We start from the raw sequence: 19,381 nt of genomic DNA on the forward strand, positions 1-19,381 counted from the left end.
GGTCCGCAAGTTCAACTAGTATGGATTTTCTACAGTTTTCTAACTATTTCCTAAGTTTTTCATTTCATGGAAAAATTAATTCTAAAAAATAAAAGGCATGATTTTAAGTATTTCATTTCATGGAAAAAATAATTCTAAGTGACCTGCTCGATATCGGCGAGCTCGCGGGCATTTAGGTTGCCGAGGATAGTAACATTTGTAGATGACATTTGTAGGTCTGAAGTTATCAAATATCCATCAAATTATAGCTCAAAACATGTTTCAATAAATAACCATCCGTACTAGTTGACCTTGCTTATGTGATCATCTCGGCCAGCATTTCTCCACCGGACGACACCGTACTTGGCCAAGGAAGAGCTCCGATTCTACGAGAAAGGGAACACGGTCTTCCACAACCGTTGCCGCTCTTCCTCACAGAATCAAAGCTCCTCCTTGACGTCCTTTACCGCTCGGCAGAGAACATGTTGGCCGAGCTGAACACAGTCCGCAAGTTCAACTAGTACGGATTTTCTACAATTTTCTAACTATTTTCTAAGTTTTTCATTTCATGGAAAAATTAATTCTAAGATCACGTAAGCCGCCGGGGACGAGGATGGCGCGTGCTCTAGCGAGGACGAGCGAGGCGTGATTTTGATGAACTAATTTAACTTTTGTTTATCCAAACATATATGCAAAATCATCATGTGATTTTGAGCTAAAAATGACATATAAAATCATAATAAAGTCCAACATATAAAGTTACACATGCATCTACATCGCAAAATGAAACAAGCTGCTGATAAAACATAAGAGGATTAAGTTTGTTACCTCCAAAATCGAAGAGCAACACCAATGGAGGGGGAGAGAGCAAGAACAACAGCAAGCTGAAGAACAGAGACAGCGAGTTTGAATGGAATGGCTCGGGCTCGGGGAGGAAGAAATGAGCTGGATTATAGGCCGGGATAATTAGTCCCGGTTAGGGGGCCAAACCGAGACTAAAGATTAATCTTTATTCCCAGGGCATAACCCAAACCAGGACTAAAAGCTTTAGTCTCGGCTGGTATTACCAACCGGGACTAAAGGTTTACCTTTAGTCCCGGTTGGTAATACCAGCCGGGACTAAAGATCCCTGACCCACGGACGACCGTTGGGCAGGGACCTTTAGTCCCGGTTGGTATTACCAACCGGGACTAAAGGGTCATTTAGTCCTGGGGGTAAAAAATGCCGAGGCTAATGCCAAATTGGGACATCGTTCTAAAGTTTGTTCTCTAGTAGTGCAATGCATGAGGTCTTGGGTTTGAATCCGACGAGGCGTAGGGCGGCAGAGGTGGGAGGCATTATTTTTTTAGCCTCGTAGGGACCTTTAGTCCGGGTTCAAAGCAACCGGGACCAACGAGTCATGCCCTTCAGTCTCGTTCCCTAGTCCCGGTTGGAAAACCGGGACTACCAGAAATCGATTTTCTACTAGCGATAGAAGGCAGAAGATACCATTGGTAAGTGTACTAACATGAAACTGAGAGCATCTTGACCTAATATTAGAGAGAATCCTTGATCTTTATTTCTTTGATTTTGTTCTTAAGATGGAATGGTTATTGGTTATTCCACTCCAACATGTTAATTATGTTGTTATTTATGTCAGAAACGTTTTGATGCACGTGGGAGTGCACGAACCGACCAGGACATATATAATATTATGCACCCCATCAGCATAATACCACTGTTTATTTATTTACTTACATATCTCACTCTGCTCCTGATGACTTGATTTATTTATTTAGATAATGATATTTATAGTTCTGATCTATTTTTTATAGCTCGATGTTTTTAGCAATATGAATACAGTACAACTTTTGTTAATTCAATTTAATCTATAACTTGGTTTCATTTGTAACAATAATACTAGATTTACTAGCTAGCTGGACATGAGACAGATAAATACAGAAGAACTTGGGTTATGCTTTTCTTAAAAGGTAGCAAGTAAGCTGACTTACCAGATCCATATATTGTCTGAATGGTTCGTGCACAGCTATATTCTTGGGCATCCTTAGAGCTTGTTTGTATATATAGGCAGGGATTGAAGTATTGAACCCATTTCTTTGTTTTCCTAGACTCGAGCCTTACCCCTCTGATGCGCTGAAATTATTTTCATTCCTATGTAAAGGGATTGGGCTTAGTTATTGTTGATCAAAACAACATCTTGTTAGTGGTAGTTTTTTTTAGGATGCTTACTAAAAGCATGCTTTTTTTGGAAAAGAAAAGGTTGCAATAGGATTGGTGCCACTGCCACCACCTATATTTGCAAAGAAGACCTATTATTTGTTGATCAGGCATTGGTTGTCTGCTTGCCGCCTCTCTAGAGTTTTTTTAGTTGTTCTAATCTTGGAAGATTCTACCTTTACTAATTGTTTCATATAAGAAATTGGTCTTCAAAGATTAGGTCTACTAGGTCATATACACAAGTAGAGAACAAAATTTATGTTCAGTACATTAGTCTCGGCTAGAATTGGAGCCTTAGTCCCAGGTCCAAGTTTCTTGGGTGTAAGAGGACCATTAGTCCCTGTTGGTAACACCATCCCATACTAAAGGGTCTACATTAGTCCTAGTTGGTGTTATCAACCTAGACTAAAGATCCCTGACCCTTTAGTCTCAGTTGATAGCACCAACCTAGACTGTTGTAGACCCTTTAGTCTCGGTTGGTGTTACCAACTCGGACTAAAGGTACTCTGACAAGTTAATTCAAAAGGAAAGCATCACATCTCAAGTCACATGTGCTGTGTATGTGGGGAGGCAATGCATGAGGTCTTGGGTTCGAATCCCACAAAGCGCAGGGCGGCAGAGGTGGGAGTCATTATTTTTTTAGCCTCGTAGGGACCTTTAGTCCTGGGTTCAAAGCAACCGGGACCAAAGAGTCATGCCCTTTAGTCTTGATCCCTAGTCCCCAGTTGGAAAACTGGGACTAAAAGGCTTTCCCAACTGGGACTAGCAGAAATCGATTTTCTACTAGCGATAGAAGGCAGAAGATACCATTGGTAAGTGTACTAACATGAAACTGGGAGCATCTTGACCTAATATTAGAGAGAATCCTAGATCTTTATTTCTTTGATTTTGTTCTTAAGATGGAATGGTTATTGGTTATTCCACTCCAACATGTTAATTATGTTGTTATTTATGTCAGAAACGTTTTGATGCCCGTGGGAGTGCACGAACCGACCAGGACACATATAATATTATGCACCCCAGTCAGCATAATACCACTGTTTATTTATTTACTTACATATCTCACCCTGCTCCTGATGACCTGATTTATCTATTTAGATAATGATATTTATAGTTCTAATCTATTTTTTATAGCTCGATGTTTTTATCAATATGAATACAGTACAACTTTTGTTAATTCAATTTAATCTATAACTTGGTTTCATTTGTAACAATAATACTAAATTTACTAGCTAGCTGGACATGAGACAGATAAATACAGAAGAACTTGGGTTGAGCTTTTCTTTAAAGGTAGCAAGTAAGCTGACTTACCAGATCCATATATTCTCTTAATGGTTCGTGCACAGCTATATTCTTGGGCATCCTTAGAGCTTGTTTGTATATATAGGCAGGGATTGAAGTATTGAACCCATTTCTTTGTTTTCCTAGACTCGAGCCTTACCCCTCTGATGCGCTGAAATTATTTTCATTCCTATGTAAAGGGATTGGGCTTAGTTATTGTTGATCAAAACAACATCTTGTTAGTGGTAGTTTTTTTAGGATGCTTACTAAAAGCATGCTTTTTTTGGAAAAGAAAAGGTTGCAATAGGATTGGTGCCACTGCCACCACCTATATTTGCAAAGAAGGACCTATTATTTGTTGATCAGGCATTGGCTGTCTGCTTGCGGCCTCTCTAGAATTTTTTGAGTTGTTCTAATCTTGGAAGATTCTACCTTTACTAATTGTTTCATATAAGGAATTGGTCTTCAAAGATTAGGTCTACTAGGTCATATACACTAGTAGATAACAGAATTTCTGTTCAGTACATTAGTCTCGGCTAGAATTAGAGCCTTAGTCCCGGGTCCAAGTTTCTTAGGTGTAAGAGAACCATTAGTCCCTGTTGGTAACACCATCCCATACTAAAGGGTCTACATTAGTCTCGATTAGTGTTATCAACCTGGACTAAAGAGCACTGACCCTTTAGTCTCGGTTGATAACACCAACCCGAACTATTGTAGACCCTTTAGTCCCGGTTGGTGTTACCAACTCGGACTAAAGGTACTCTGACAAGCTAATTCAAAAGGAAAGCATCACATCTCAAGTCACATGTGTTGTGTAGGTGGGGAGGCAATGCATGAGGTCTTGGGTTCAAATCCCACGAGGTGCTGGGCGGAATTATTTTTTTAGCCTCGTAGGGACCTTTAGTCTGGGTTCAAAACAACTGGAACCAAAGAGTCATGCCCTTTAGTCTCGATCCCTAGTCCCGGTTGGAAAACCGGGACTAAAAGGCTTTCGCAACTGGGACTAGCAGAAATCGATTTTCTACCTGTGGTCCTGTTCGCTTCGCTAAAAAAATAAGCTGAAAAATACTATTCATTGATTTATTGTAAGAGAAAAATACTGTTCTGGCTGAAAAGACAAGCTAAAAAGTACGGATTATAAGACAAACGAACAGGGCCACAAGGAACCGTTTCCCCTACTTTTACTATAATTTAATATTCCAACCGAGACTAAAAGGCTTTCCCAGCTGGGACTAGCAGAAATCCATTTTCTACTAGTGATACAAGGAACCGTTTCCACTACTTGTACTATAATTTAATAGTTGAAGCAATAGCTGGGTCAGTTAGATTGTACAATGATAAGGGGGTGTTTATTTCCACAGACCAAATTTTAGTCCCTACCACATCAGATGTTTGAACACTAATTTAGAGTATTAAATATAGACTAATTATAAAACTAACTGCACTAGATTGAGACTAATTTGCGAGACGAATCTATTAAGCCTAATTAGTCCATGATTTGATAACGTGGTGCTACAGTAAATATGTGCTAATGATGGATTGATTAGGTTTAATAGAATTATCTCGTTAATTAGTCTACTCCTGTGCAATTAGTTTTTTTAATTAGCTCATGTTTAGTCCTCCTAGTTAGCATCCGAACATCCTGATGTGACACGGACTAAACTTTAGTCCCTGAATCCAAACACCCCCTAACTAGATGGGTAACTGAACGCCCCGCGTCTCAGGTTTTTAGAACCTTGGAAGGGGAAAAAAGACAATGATATCTCCATACCGATAATTAAAGTTGTAGATTCATGTAATGGATGACAGGAGTCCTGTGGGCAATGCTTGTATTTAGGCCCTGTTTGGATCCTATGGCAAAACTTTAGCCCTACACTTTTAGCCCTTTTTTTGCCATGGGGATCCAAACAGGGGGGGGGGGGGGGTTTAAAAGTGAGCAAATGGCTAAAAATTAGGCTAAAATCTTTTGCTCCCTAAAGAGACCCTAAACTGGGCTAAACTCCCTCGGGGCGGGCGCTGGACGCCCCATATCTTTTTTTTGCCATGGGGATCCAAACAAGGGGGGCTAAAAGTGAGCAAATGGCTAAAAACTAGGGCTAAAATCTTTTGCTCCTAAAGAGACCCTAAACTGGACTAAACTCCCTCGGGGTAGGCGCTGGACAGTCCCATACCCCTTGCCGCTCGCATGCACGGCTATGCATGGATAATTAAATGAGGGTAAATCAGTCATTGTAGATTAGAGGACTAAAGTTTAGCCCATACATCAAACAGCCCAGCAGTACTAAAGTTTAGGGGCTAAACTTTAGTCCTTGGACTAGTGATCCAAACACCAGCTTAGAGACAAGTCTTTATTTGCCATTGAAAGGAAATTGCAATTCCTTATTTTCCGTTGGTGTGAGGACATGTGGGGTCCATCTATGTCATTGTACCAAATTGCAATGACAGGCTAGAAATTAATCCTTTTATATACAATATATACATACCTTAAGCTTGCCATATTATTCTGCTTTATTATTAACAAATATTTTCTCATAGCACTCCTAGTTCACATAGATAATTGAACCACTGCAAAAATTATCATCATACAGTACATTGCAAACGTTGATGTCTTTTGTCTTGTCTCAAGATTATTCTCTATCAACTTCTTGTCTAATGTCCCAAGAAAAAAACGCATATATGGAAATTTACCAAGTGTTCATACTTCATACATACCATACCTATCATCAGACCAGGACACTGGACTTGTTGTGGGCTTGTGGCCATAATTGTAGCTCCGGTCTGTGGAATACTGGATACCAATCTTGACATGGATCTTATCTCTTAAATCTGAGTCAGCTTTGGGGTAATAAAGGGTGTGCCTCAGACTGAAACTTATTTACATTGAAATGTACTATGATACAAGTTTTAGGTTTATACATTATATTGGCTGTAACTTTAATCCAGTACCACTGGAAATCTTGAATTTTGATGAAGTTTAGATGAAGCCTTGCTTTCCATTGTCCTTTTAGAAATATATAAAGGAATGATCATATGACCTAATGATGTTGATGCCACCATCAGATGCTAATGTGATGATGATGCGTTAGATCTCGTTTTTAGGCTTTGGTCGGCCAATCTCTTTTGTGTTCATAAGATAGCCATCTTTTTCACTATGAAGCAGGACCACAATTACTGATTACACGAGGAAAGCTTAACCTTTTGAGTAAAAGAATGCAACACTTTCTCAATATGGTACACATCAACTCCATGGTTGATGCTCGCTTTCGCTTTCTGCCCGGATCCTGTCCTGCATGCTACATGTTTTCTTTTTGTATACAACAATCTACTGTAGATGCTATGACATTTGCTGTTGCTGAGCAGGAGCCTTGAGGAATCTTGTCGTGCAGTGCCTGTTGTACTTCACTTTATTTGGCCTTACGTTTGTATCATCATCAGGCGATACAAGTGAGTAGCTCTTTTCCATCAAACACCAAAGATTAGCATGCGATAATGGTACAAAATAGTAAGAATATTGTCTGACAGATGCACATATAAAATTTGATGTGTGATGCCAGATCGAGGTTGAGCTTGTATTGTATGCAAGCCCTGTATATTTGTAATAATACTCATATATCTCAAATTGCAGATTTTTATTTGAAAGATCCAAATTGCAGAAGAAATAGCAAGATGTTTCTGAATTCAGATAATATACATATACATGCATATGTAGGCATGTAGCTAAAGCTGCATATATGTCAACTAGAGCTTGAGAATACTTGTCCTTACATTTCCTTAGTGGAGCTGATATGAATGCAGATCTTAGAGCTCTTGACGGTGCTTGAGGGCCATACACGAGAGGAAGAGAACTAGGTGTAGCCAAGGACAGACTTGCCGACTAAGTTTTTAAGCCTCAGCAGCTGAGACGCTTCAAATTCCAGGAGCCGGCAAGTCATCCTTGGCTGCATCCCGTTCTCTACCTCATAGCGCATGGCAACCCAGCAGTTCGAAGCCACCCTGGTATTGGTTCTAGAGCTACAAGGACTCCTCCCTCTCCCTGCTCTCCCTACTCTCCCTTCCCCTATCGTGGTTTCTTTGCTTTTTGGTGTGGAGTCTGCAAGTGTGTATTGCTATGGTGTGTGGTATGGTGTGCATTTATAGGCACGAACAAGTTGGATTTGGAATAATAGAGATCACTGCACATTGAATTCTTTATTACAGAAGTTTCAACGTAAGGCTTTCCATTTTGGGCTGCGATACGATGGCTCACCAATTGGGTGGTCTGGATGTGATTTTCCATTTTTAAATTATTTTGGTGGGTCCCATGGACTCAGGCATGTTCTGAATATGATGCTAGCTAGCTAGTGCGGTGCCTGGTTAATTTAGATGTACGGTGTACCCTGTCCGATCCAGAAGTGTATTTAGTTTTATCCTAACTCCAAACTTTTTCAGCGGAACGAGTCTATTTATGTTCCTCAGCACTTATCTTTGTTTAATTTTGACCTTCAAGTGCAAAACTAGGTATTTTCGGCAACTCACTATGAAAACATTTCAATTTTAACCTCCAGCCTGCTTTGAGTGGTTTTTAGGTGGCTCAAGAGCCCACATGTCAATACCCTCTTTGCCTTCCCATCTCTTTCACTGCCGCCGCCACCTACATTTCTCCCTCTTCCCCCTTCTTCGCCATACTAAAACCCTAGCTTATCCTCTCTTGTCGTAGTGGAGTTGAGGTACTGTCGTTTTGTTGGATACTGTCCATGTGGGGACATCAACGTTGTGGCCGTCTCGCCCTGCGCATCTCGCCCCGCACTAAACGACTTGACCTTAGGGGGATGTTGCATCACCTGGCCGCGCCATTCTCTTAGAGTCTTGAGCCACCACCGCTTACCCAAGTGTCGCCAACCCACCCTACCCCACCATCGTTGATTGTCCTCTTGAGTCACCATCGCTTACATATGTGCCTCCACCCTAGCATCGACCTCTGTTATCAAGTCATCTCTCTCTTGTTGTGGTCCTCTCTCATCGACACCGTTGCCAACCATGGGCGAGCTGAGCGTGGCACCGACCATGGCAGGCCATGCTGTCGCTAACCCTAGTGTTTTTGCCGCAAGGACCCTCAGGAATATCAAAAGCTAACCCTAAAGTTTTGTCTTTGGCAATCTTGCACAAAACCTCCTATATAAACGCCACATTGGGCTCGAGCTAACAACAGATCTAAGCCATCAGAAAACCACTCAAACCAAGGGGTCAAATCTATCGGAATTGATAGTTGAGGTGTCAAAGTTACCGGTTTTTAGACAAAGGAAACGCTTGGGGGGGGGGATGAGCTTGTTCGTTTTATTATTAGACTAAAAAGTCATATAGATTGATAAAAATTCGGGTTAATGTTTTATTTTCTCATATGACATATTACTTTTGTAGTATATAACTCTGAATTTAAAAATATAGTATTAGCATATTGGTATAGATCAGTGTTTTAGTGACCATGTCAATGTCCGACCAACTGTAGCGTCTATTTGCAGGGGTGCTAGAGAACGATTCTCTGGGTGCTGTCAAGTGTCAAGCATCACCTTTGCACCCGTTGCACAGTCTTACATCCGTTTCTTCGATTAAAAAAGTTTGATGGCAACACACATATGTTTTATTTATCTCAAGTCTCACCTTTAGAACTGAAGATGGAGCTAAATATTAGAGATTTTATATTATCTCGATGTATTGCTTTTGAGTTTTAATAAAAGTTTCTTTGTCAAAAAAACATGTTGCTACTACAATTGCTCTACAACTACTTCCTATTTTTCTATTCTTATTACATGTTAGTTTGTAAGACGTACATGTAAACTTTATAATTATTTGATCAATAATTTGGCTAACTATATTTAACTATGGTAATATAAACTTAATATGGATTAGATTTTTAATAAACACACTATTCAATAATCATATAATTATATGATCATAAATACTCATTCCATCCCAAATTATAAGTCATTTCAACTTTTTTGGAGAGTCAAACTATCTCAAGTTTGATCAAAATTATATAATAAAATAATACATTATGATACTAAATACGTATCATTCGATTCTTCATTAATTATATTTTTATTGTATACCTATTTGATGTCATAAATCTTTGTAATTGTCTCTATAATTTTGATTAAACTTGAGATACTTTGACTCTCCAAAAAAGTTGAAATGACTTATAATTTTGAGTGGAAGGAGTAATATATAATATAAAATAAATAAATAAATAGATAAAGTATAACATGAAAGATGGTGTCGTATCAAACTGCGCTTATAAATTATAAATTGAATCGAATGGTGTAGCTGGGAAAGTTTATTGACGAGGGGACTACAAAATCGATAGGAATGGAAAGGTGATACTGCTATCGCCGTCAGCGGCTGCAGCGCCGTCGATATTCGGCCATTATTCTTGCCATATATACGGAGCAAGGATCACGCCACTACTGGTGGTATGCTTGGAGCACCTTGCAAATTGGATATTTTTGCAGTATCTTCTTTTTGCACGGGTCCCCTACCGACCCTTCCCTGATTTGATGCCCTCCGTATCTCCACTGGATTGTGTGTGCCAGCCGGTCTGCCTAAAAGTGATTGGTGTGCAACCCCAGGGTGATCTTTCAAGCAAAAGAGAACAAACAACTACTATATAGGCAATAGGTAAACCGTACCTAGCTAGATGAAAGCGAGGTACCTGCCTCTTAATGAAAGAGCCCGTCAACATGTCGTTTGCGTATTTTTATTATATGGTGTTTATGTTTCCGCGATTCATTAGGATTTTGGTAACCGTGCGCTTTATCTAGTGGTATCAGAAATGGTTGGTAAAGCTAGAAAATGTCGGGGTCACATGGTGATGAAAGAGCCGGTCAACATCTCTAGAGGGTCACATAGATTGTATGTGACACAAAAGAGTTAGACTTGGGGCCTTGCATAATGTCTTTCTTCAGAGATCACACCCGGGGTGGGGTGGGGTTGGGGGGGGGGGGTGCTGATGTGAAGAGTGGTCTCGATGTATGATGTGGGAGATTGTTAGGTTTAGTCCTATATCAAAAACTGACGGTGGGGAGCATAGCATATAAAGTTGGGGCAATCCTTATTCATTAGACTAGTCTTTTGAATTGAGTTAGGTCCAAGATCTTGGTTTGTTGTGGACTTCGGTGGACTTAGTGGGCTAGGCCGGATCTACTACACACTCTAACAAGGTAAATGCATTACATACGTCATCATGACTTGTGATACAATTTCTCACTCCAAAACGCACACACCAAAAAATATGACAAGAATTCCATTGTAATCTATCGTCCTTAATTTCCTTCACTAATAAGCAAACAAAGGATCGAGGCTAAAAATCAAATCACCATTTTATCACTATTACATAGATATTTTTTTGCAGATGACTCGATTTTTTTACAAAGATGGTGCACATAAAAGAATCTCCTCTAACTACGACGGTGAGCACTGTAGCTCATGAACCGACACTAGAAATCAAATTTCACAGGCAATTTAGTTATGAAAATCGCCATAGAAATGCATCCTTTTTCAAGGACGATTTCATTAAGTGAACCGCCCTTTTAGGGACAGACATGTTTTTTTTTCCATTTTTTCATCTAGCACTAGCAATGTAAGATTATGCGATCTCCTGGACTCACCCAAAAGGATATTAAAAAAGGTAAAAGATGATTTTTGCAAGTTTTTGATGCGTAAGGTGATCAACAAGGATGGTTATTTCTATGATTTTGAATCTGATTATCCACATGATTCTAAGTACGATAGACTTCATGCTGTGGGCAATACGACTTTCTTCTCATTGTTATCATCGTGAAATAAATTGTTAATAGTTTGCAATTTTGTTTACTTTACTAACTAGTACATTAATGCATGCATAAATTGTCACGAAACATTGTATAAATTATCTTTGAAATGGTGAAATATTTAGTCACGATACGATTTCAAGTATGGCAGGCAATAAGAAAAAATAGAAACGTTTTCAGGGATGGTCCAATTTAAAACAATTTAGCCTTGGAAACGGAATTTCAATAGCGGTTATGTTAAGCCAACAAACCCTACAATGGGTTTCCAGTAGTGGTTCCATTGAGCTAACAACCTCTAAAAATGAATCTTTAAGGGTGGTTGCTCAAGCATCTGGAAATCGGTTTCAAGGGTGGTTTTATTAAGCCAGACACTCATGGAAATTTATTTCCAGAAACCATTTTTATGAAAGCAACTGGCCCTAAAAATTATTTTCTAGAGACAATTTTCTTAGCAAATGCCCTTGGAAATGGATTTCTACCATCTCTTTTCTTAATTAATCCAACCGTCTATGAAAATGGATCCATGGATTTCTAGAGGTGGTTTTTTAATGCAATCACTTTTGGAAATGGATTTGCAGAGATGGGTTTCTTATTGCAACCATCCTTGAAAAAGTATTTCTAGGTTCAGATGGGTTTCTTATTGCAACCATCCTTCAAAAAGTAATTCTAGGTTCGGTTGAAATCCTAACACTGCAAAGTCCGCATCTTTACAATCGATGGCATAGTGTCGGTTTTATAAACCACCCCCTAATAACCGTTTTGACTGACTATGGAAATAATTTCTACAACAGTGTTTAATTCTCTTTGTCAAGCCCTGCCGGTGGTTGCCAAACGGAATCACTCTTTGTTGCAGCGCTCTCCCCACGTGTGGTTGTACGGCCTATGAGGATGTGACCTTACTCTTTACCTATTTCCCCCTTCTGGTGCTGCAACATTTAGGTATTTATACCTAACATTAAAGAGCAAAATTTTCTTTCTATCTCTGACGTGTGTACCTCACTCCTCTTCCATCGACCAGTCAGTCATCCATCACTCTCGCCCTTCCCGTTTTGAGTTTGAAGCTACAAAAAATTTTGTTGGCATCTCTTTGAGTTTGGAGCTGCAAAACCTTCGTTGACGTCGCACCACTCATGTCGTAGCCTTCCTGTCAAAGTCCATTCATGTAGTGGCATGTGTGTAGGCATATGACTCTCCTTTCACCTTTCTTAAAACTCACGACATGTGAATACAATTATTTATAACATGTTGTTTTCTCGTAAATATCATTAAACCTTTAATTGCATAGTCATAAATACACCAAAACCCCCAGAAAAGTAGATGGAGATGTTGCTACTCAAGTTTCATAGTATTTTCCTCCATGTAAAAGAAAATGAGAAATTATATTTTAGGCCCCGTTCGGCTTATCCAGAAAACGACACTATTCAGTTTGTTTTTTCATCCGGAACAGTGTTTTTCTCTCACAAGAATTCAGCCAGAACAGTATTTTCAGCCAGTTTTAGCCACAATTCAATACAAGCTTAAATCAAGGACGTACAACAGTTATGGATCTAATCACAACTTCAGGTCTCGGGGGTTCAAGATCTGGCTAGTTTGTCGGTTCATGTCTGCCCTTTATTTTTTCTTTAGCTAATTGCGTCCTGTTCGTTTGGCTTATAAGCCATACTTTTTAGCCAACGAATATTATTTTTCTCTCACAACAAATTAGCTAACAGTACTGGCTTATCAGCCAAGCGAACAGCTCACAACAAATTAGCTAATAGTACTGGCTTATCAGCCAAGCGAACAGGGGTAGGGCCATAGACGCCGGGGGTCCGGGGGTGTTGGCTGTGCTGTGTGCACAGATGCCTGTTTTTGGTACCACCGGGTCGGCAATTTCTGTTGCCTGTTTTGGGGGATTAGATTCTTTGTAAATGCTGATGGCATCCCATCCACCAGTGACCCTTGGACGCGACGCCTGTTGACCTTCACATGGTGTTAAAGCAGCAGGCAGTCCACTCAATGGATGGGGGGACGGCCTTCCTTTGCATCGGTGGCCTTCATGTGGCCATGTCTGCACTGGACTCGATCGATGTGGTGCGTGGACACGCCGACGGCTGCTGCGGACTGGTTGTGTTGTGTCCATCCATGCAATGCACGACTGAAATGACACGTACTATATAGCCTGGTTTAAAATTAGGATGTAAAGTTTTAAGGATCACATTAGGTATCACACGTGGATACCGCATGGGGTGTTCAGATATTAATAAAAAACAAATTACATAATCCGTCAGTAAACCGCGATATAAATTTATTAAGCCTAATTAATCCGTTATTAGCATATATGTTACTGTAGCACCACATTGTTAAATCATGGACTAATTAGACTTAAAAGATTCATCTCGTAAATTAGTCACAAACTGTGCAATTAGTATTTTTTAAGTCTATTTAATACTATATATATATATATATGTCAAAATATTCGATGTGATAGAATATAAACTTTTAGGAGAAAAACTAAACAAGCCCATATATCAGTGCCGTGCTAGTACTGCCGGTACAAATCAAAGTGTGCGCTAGTGCATGCCTCCGTGCCGTCGTCTTGCGCGCCTTCTTCGTCGGGTAAACCTAGGACGTGTTCGGCTGGCTGGATCGCTGGCTGGGGCTGGCTTTGACACTCACATGGACACTGTTCACCTGAACAGTGCCATTCAGCTAAAACAGTATTTTTCTCTCACAATAAACCAGCCGAAACAGTATTTTGACTTGTTTTTCGGTCCTGCCGAACAAGCTCCTAGCTTACAGCCGGCTGCCGTTCAGTGTGTACGTACGTCACACAACCACAAGGTCATCTTGCATGTGTCTGTGCTTGAACAAGTTAAGCAACAATCTAAGGGCAAGTATATTGGTGTAATACCACGTAATTTTAATACAGCTTAATAGATAATATGTATAATTGTTGTCTTTTAAGTTGTCTCATAGAAGTTCATAAATTTTTAATTTATGCATAGAATAAAAATAAAATTATGAGTTGTATGACAACTATAATTCATACAATGACATAATAGTTGTCTCATAGCCCTAAATTTTAGCTCATGATGAGGTGGTTGTCTCACAAAACAACGACCTCTTTCTTTCTCTCATCTCTCTTTCTTCCACGTCAGCAAAAAATTTACATGACTCTGCATGAGATGAGGTATAAGACCGCTAACATATAGCAATGTACTTGTCCATGAAAATGAAAAATGACTGGTGTCAAGCATGAAACCGGTCAGATACGCGTTGCCGGGGATGATTTAGCTTAGCTAGCTAGCTATATGTTGGAATGTAATCGGGCTCGTGGGTCTGCCTATCAAGGCTCCCCACCTAGCCTATATGTATGCACTGACTATGCCTGATCAATATCATCTACTATTCCCCAACCCATATCTCTTCATGGTATCATGAGACGGTTCGCTCCTGTGGCCTCTCGCTTCCGCATAACCTAACCCTAGCCGCCGATCCTCATGATCGACTAGCTCACGCCATCGCTGGGCAACCTCCACTCACTGGCCACCTCGCCACGCACACGCGCGACAGCACCATGCGCCCCCACCTGCCTCACCGAGTCCTCCTCGCAGGCGCCCGATCCACAGTCGTCGTTGATCCTTGCCGGCTCTCGATCCACACCCAATGGCAGAGACCGACGCCGTACGCCTAGCCCACGAAGCGCGCGAGCAGCGTGAACGCGAGGCCGAGGACGCTCGTCATCGTCAGGTCGAAGCCACCCGCACCGCCACTCTTGATGCCTATGAGGCCAAGCACGTCGACGTTCACGCCGCCGCCATTGCCGTCCTCAACATCAAGGTGCTGGTGCCGGTGATCCTCGACCGCGCCTCCAACAACTACAACCGCTGGCGTGCCCTCTTCCTTGTCGTCCTGGGCAAGTATGCCCTCACCGATCATGTCCTCACCGACGTGGTCAACGACGATCGGTCGGCATGGGTGCAGATGGAACGCACCGTCCTCATGTGGATTTACGGCATGATCAACCCCGATCTACAGCACTCCACGATGCTGAAGAACCCTAACGCGCGCATCGCCTGGACCCATCTCGAGGATGAATTCCTTGGCCAGCGTGAATCACGCGCACTGCTGCTGTCCACCGAGTTCCGCACGGAGAAGCAAGGGGCGTCCTCGATCACGGATTTCTGCCGCCGCCTCGAGACGATGGCACCGACTCTTCGCGACTTCGGTGATCCGGTTGGCGACCGCACCCTCGTCCTCACGCTTCTTCGCGGCCTCAGCGGTAAATTCGGGCCCAAGGTGACCAACATTAAGCTGCGGCAGCCGTTCCCCACCTTCGCGGAGGCACGCACGCTGCTTCTTCTTGAGGAGATCGACCACAACGACGTAGCCACCAAGACCGATGCCACGCCTCCTCTGGCTCCCACCGCCCTCATCACCGGCTCATCTACTTCCGGCTTGTCGTCCACCGTCGCTCGTCCTCCTCCAGGACGTGCTCCCTCGGGCGGCGCCCCTATCCACAACGGCCAAGGGGGCGGCTCTAGTGGCAATCAGGGCAACCGATATGGACGGCGCTGTGGCCGCGGTGGCAACAAGCAGCAGCAGCACAACGACTCCAACATCGGTGCTCCTCGCCCACCGCCGATGCTCTATAACTCGTGGGCGGGCACGGTCCAATTCTGGTCGCACCCTCCATCCTCCGGCAGTGCCCCAGGGGTGCCCTACCGCCCACCACTAGCTGCCTTTACGGTTGTGCCTCAGTCGCCGTAGCCCTACCTAGTGCCGTACGGCTACGACATTCCTCCAGGGTTCGGCTACGGGTAGCCTGGCCTCTACGCCTCGCCACCACAGCAGCAGCCGGCGTAGCAGGGTGGACTCCCATGCATGGGGGGTCCTTCGACACGTCGTCCCTCGCCAGCAACTTCAGCACCATGACGCTCACTCCTCCGGGATCAAGCGAATGGTACGCTGACTCCGGCACCAGCTCCCACATGGTCAACAACGCTGGTATACTTTCATCCTTTCATCCTCCCTTGTCATCGAGTCCTTCATCTATCATTGTTGGTAATGGGGCTTCGCTTCCTGTTACTTCCGTCGGATCACACCTTTTTTCTACTTCACGACGTCCTTTAGTTCTTTCTAATGTTTTAGTTCGCCTAACATTATTAAGAATCTAATTTCCGTTCGTTGTTTCATTACTGATAATAACTGCTCTGATACCATGAAGAGATTATCTTGTCATTCTAGATGATTGCACTCACTACAGCTGAACGTTTTCTTTACGCCTCAAGTCCGACACATTTAGCGTTCTGATTCATTTTTTCTCGTATGTGCGCACGTAGTTCGCCTCCTCCATCAAGGCAGTTCAGTGCGACAATGGCCACGAATTTGACCATTCCTCGGCCCGCACGTTCTTCTTCACCCACGATGTTGTCCTTAGGATGTCGTGTCCATACACCTCTCAGCAAAATGGGCGGGCTGAGCGCACTCTTCGCACAATTAATAACATTGTGCGCTCCCTCCTATTCCAGGCCAGTCTTCCTCTAGTTTATTGGGCGGATTCCTTGCACACTACCACTTATCTCCTCAACAGCCGCCCCACAAAAACCTTAGACGACCAAACACCCTACTTCGCCCTATATGGCACGCAGCCCTCTTACACCCACCTTCGTGTTTTTGGCTACGCCTGCTATCCAAACCTATCATCCATAGCTCCACATAAATTATCACTGCGTTCCTCCCTGTGTGTCTTCCTGGGGTATTCCTCTGATCATAATGGCTATCGGTGTCTTGACCTTCACTCTAACTGGATCATCATCTCTCGTCATGTTGTCTTTGATGAGACGGTATTTCCCTTCGCCGATATGTCCACTTCACCCCAGGATCCCACCACACTTGATTTTTTGGATGACGCTGATGATTCCTCTTCACCCAGTGGGTCAAGAGTTGTGCATGCAGGTACCCATCTTCCCAGCGGCATGGATGCCGCCCCGGGGAGCCCACGCAGCGGCGGCCACACGCCTCAGGCGCCAGCCATGGGCGCTCCCAACAGCGCCTTCTCAGGCGGGCAGACCAGTGCTACTGCCCCTATGAACGCCCTATCCTAGGTCGCTGCCAGCGACACCGGTCGCCCCACCGGCCACACCACCACCATGGCACCCCAGACGATCATCACTGTCACCAATGCGCACAGCATGCGCACACGTGGTAAGGATGGTGTTCGCCATCCCGTCGACTGCCTAAACCTGCACACGTTGGCTCTCTCTCCAGTGCCCACCTCTGTCCGCATCGCTCTGTCGGACCCTACGTGGCGCCTTGCTATGCAGGCGGAGTTTGATGCCCTGCAAGCCAATGACACCTGGACCCTGGTGCCTCGACCACGCGGTGTCAATCTTGTTATAGGAAAATGGGTGTTTCATCACAAGTTCAAGTCAGATGGCTCTCTTGACCACTACAAGGCTCGGTGGGTCTTGCGCGGTTTCACACAGCGTCCGGGTATTGATTATGATGAAACTTTCAGTCATGTGGTCAAGCCAGCAACCATTCGGGCAGTTCTTACTTTGGCACTCTCTCGCCCGTGGCCAATTCATCAGCTTGATGTAAAGAATGCATTTCTCCATGGCACCTTGAGCAAGACAGTCTATTGTGCTCAGCCAACTGGTTTTGTTGACTCCTCCAGACCTAATTATGTTTGCCACCTAAACAAGTCTCTTTATGGATTGAAGCAAGCTCCTCGCGCCTGGCATAGTCGATTTGCCTCTCATATCACCTCCCTTGGTTTTACAGAGGCAAAGTCTGATACTTCGCTGTTCATTTATTGTCACGGCTCTGATATGGCTTTCTTGCTCCTATGTGTGGATGACATTGTTCTGACAGCCTCCTCCATGAGTTTTCTTCAGCAGATTATTACAGCTCTCCGCTAGGAATTCTCTATGATGGACATGGGATCTCTTCATCATTTCCTCGGAGTCAGTGTTCAGCGCCATCGTGATAGTTTGTTTCTCTCCCAGCGTCAGTATATGCTGGATATTCTGGAACATGCTGGTATGCTCAACTGCAAGCCCTGCAGCACCCCTGTGGATACTCACGCCAAGCTCTCTGCTGATGGTGTCACAGTCGCCGACCCTACACACTATCGCAGTATCGTTGGTGCCCTTCAGTATCTCACCTTCACCCGACCAGATATTGCGTATGTTGTTCAGTAGGTCTGTCTATATATGCATGACCCCCGGGAGCCTCATCTTGGTGCTATGAAGTGCATTCTCAGCTACCTTCAGGGTACTTTGGATCTTGGTCTCCACCTCCATCGAACCACACCGGCTGATCTTACTGTCTATGAAATGACCTAATTTCCGCGAAGGGAAATCCACAGAGTCAAAGTATAATAGGACCATTGTAGATCATATTACCCAAGTTTCCAGTCGAATACCACATCCATACAATGATAATATCAGAGTACAAATAGTGCGGAATTACATAATTTATTACATCGCCGCATTGGCGGAATCAAAGGTAGCAATCATTTAGAACAGCTTGTAGATAAGATCGCCAAACTCGAGCGTAGGCACGAACCCCTCAACCGTCAAACTCCTCGGAGCTATACTCCTCAGCAGAACCTGTGTGCCAAAATTTATCAGTACGATTTGTACTGGCCACTCCCACCCTATGAGCATTGCTTTGTGGAAATTGGATGCAAGTTGGATATATTCAAAAGGAACATATGAGGCTAGGGTTTCCTATGTTTTAGCATAACAAGTATATAATAATAGTTGGTCAAGTTTTAACACTATTCCCACACACATTCCACCCCATTTCCGTCCAGAGCCAGGTTTCGATCCTGGGATCGATATACCACCATCTCCATGTCATCACCTCATCACCACAATACCATCGCTCAGTTGATAGGCCAACTCCCTCTTGGCACTATCTCAAGGCCCATAGCCCCTGGCTACGATCGACACTCTCTCACTAGGGAAGAAGAGAAGGACTCATCTCACTATCTAGTTTAAGCAAAACCTAGGAAAGGTCCATAGCCGACAAGTCGGCACATGTATCGATCGATCAACCATACACTATGTAGAGGTTTTACATAACCACAAGATCTGCCTTCTTCGCTGACC

General features: G+C 43.2%; 1 protein-coding gene across 1 annotated transcript; it reads left to right on the top strand.

Moving 5' to 3' along the window:
* The first annotated feature begins 14,927 nt into the window (after positions 1-14,927).
* LOC136492319 (uncharacterized) lies at positions 14,928-16,031 on the top strand. Its single transcript, XM_066488379.1, has one exon. It carries the CDS (start codon positions 14,928-14,930, stop codon positions 16,029-16,031), a length of 1,104 nt encoding a protein of 367 aa, XP_066344476.1.
* Positions 16,032-19,381: the final 3,350 nt, after the last annotated feature.

This window comes from Miscanthus floridulus, chromosome 11 (genome assembly GCF_019320115.1).
Source record: "Miscanthus floridulus cultivar M001 chromosome 11, ASM1932011v1, whole genome shotgun sequence".
Taxonomy (NCBI): Eukaryota; Viridiplantae; Streptophyta; class Magnoliopsida; order Poales; family Poaceae; genus Miscanthus; species Miscanthus floridulus.

What these genes read in the sequence shown, in the direction of transcription:
- LOC136492319 (XM_066488379.1), top strand. Translation starts at nt 14,928, where the DNA reads ATGGCAGAGACCGACGCCGTACGCCTAGCCCACGAAGCGCGCGAGCAG.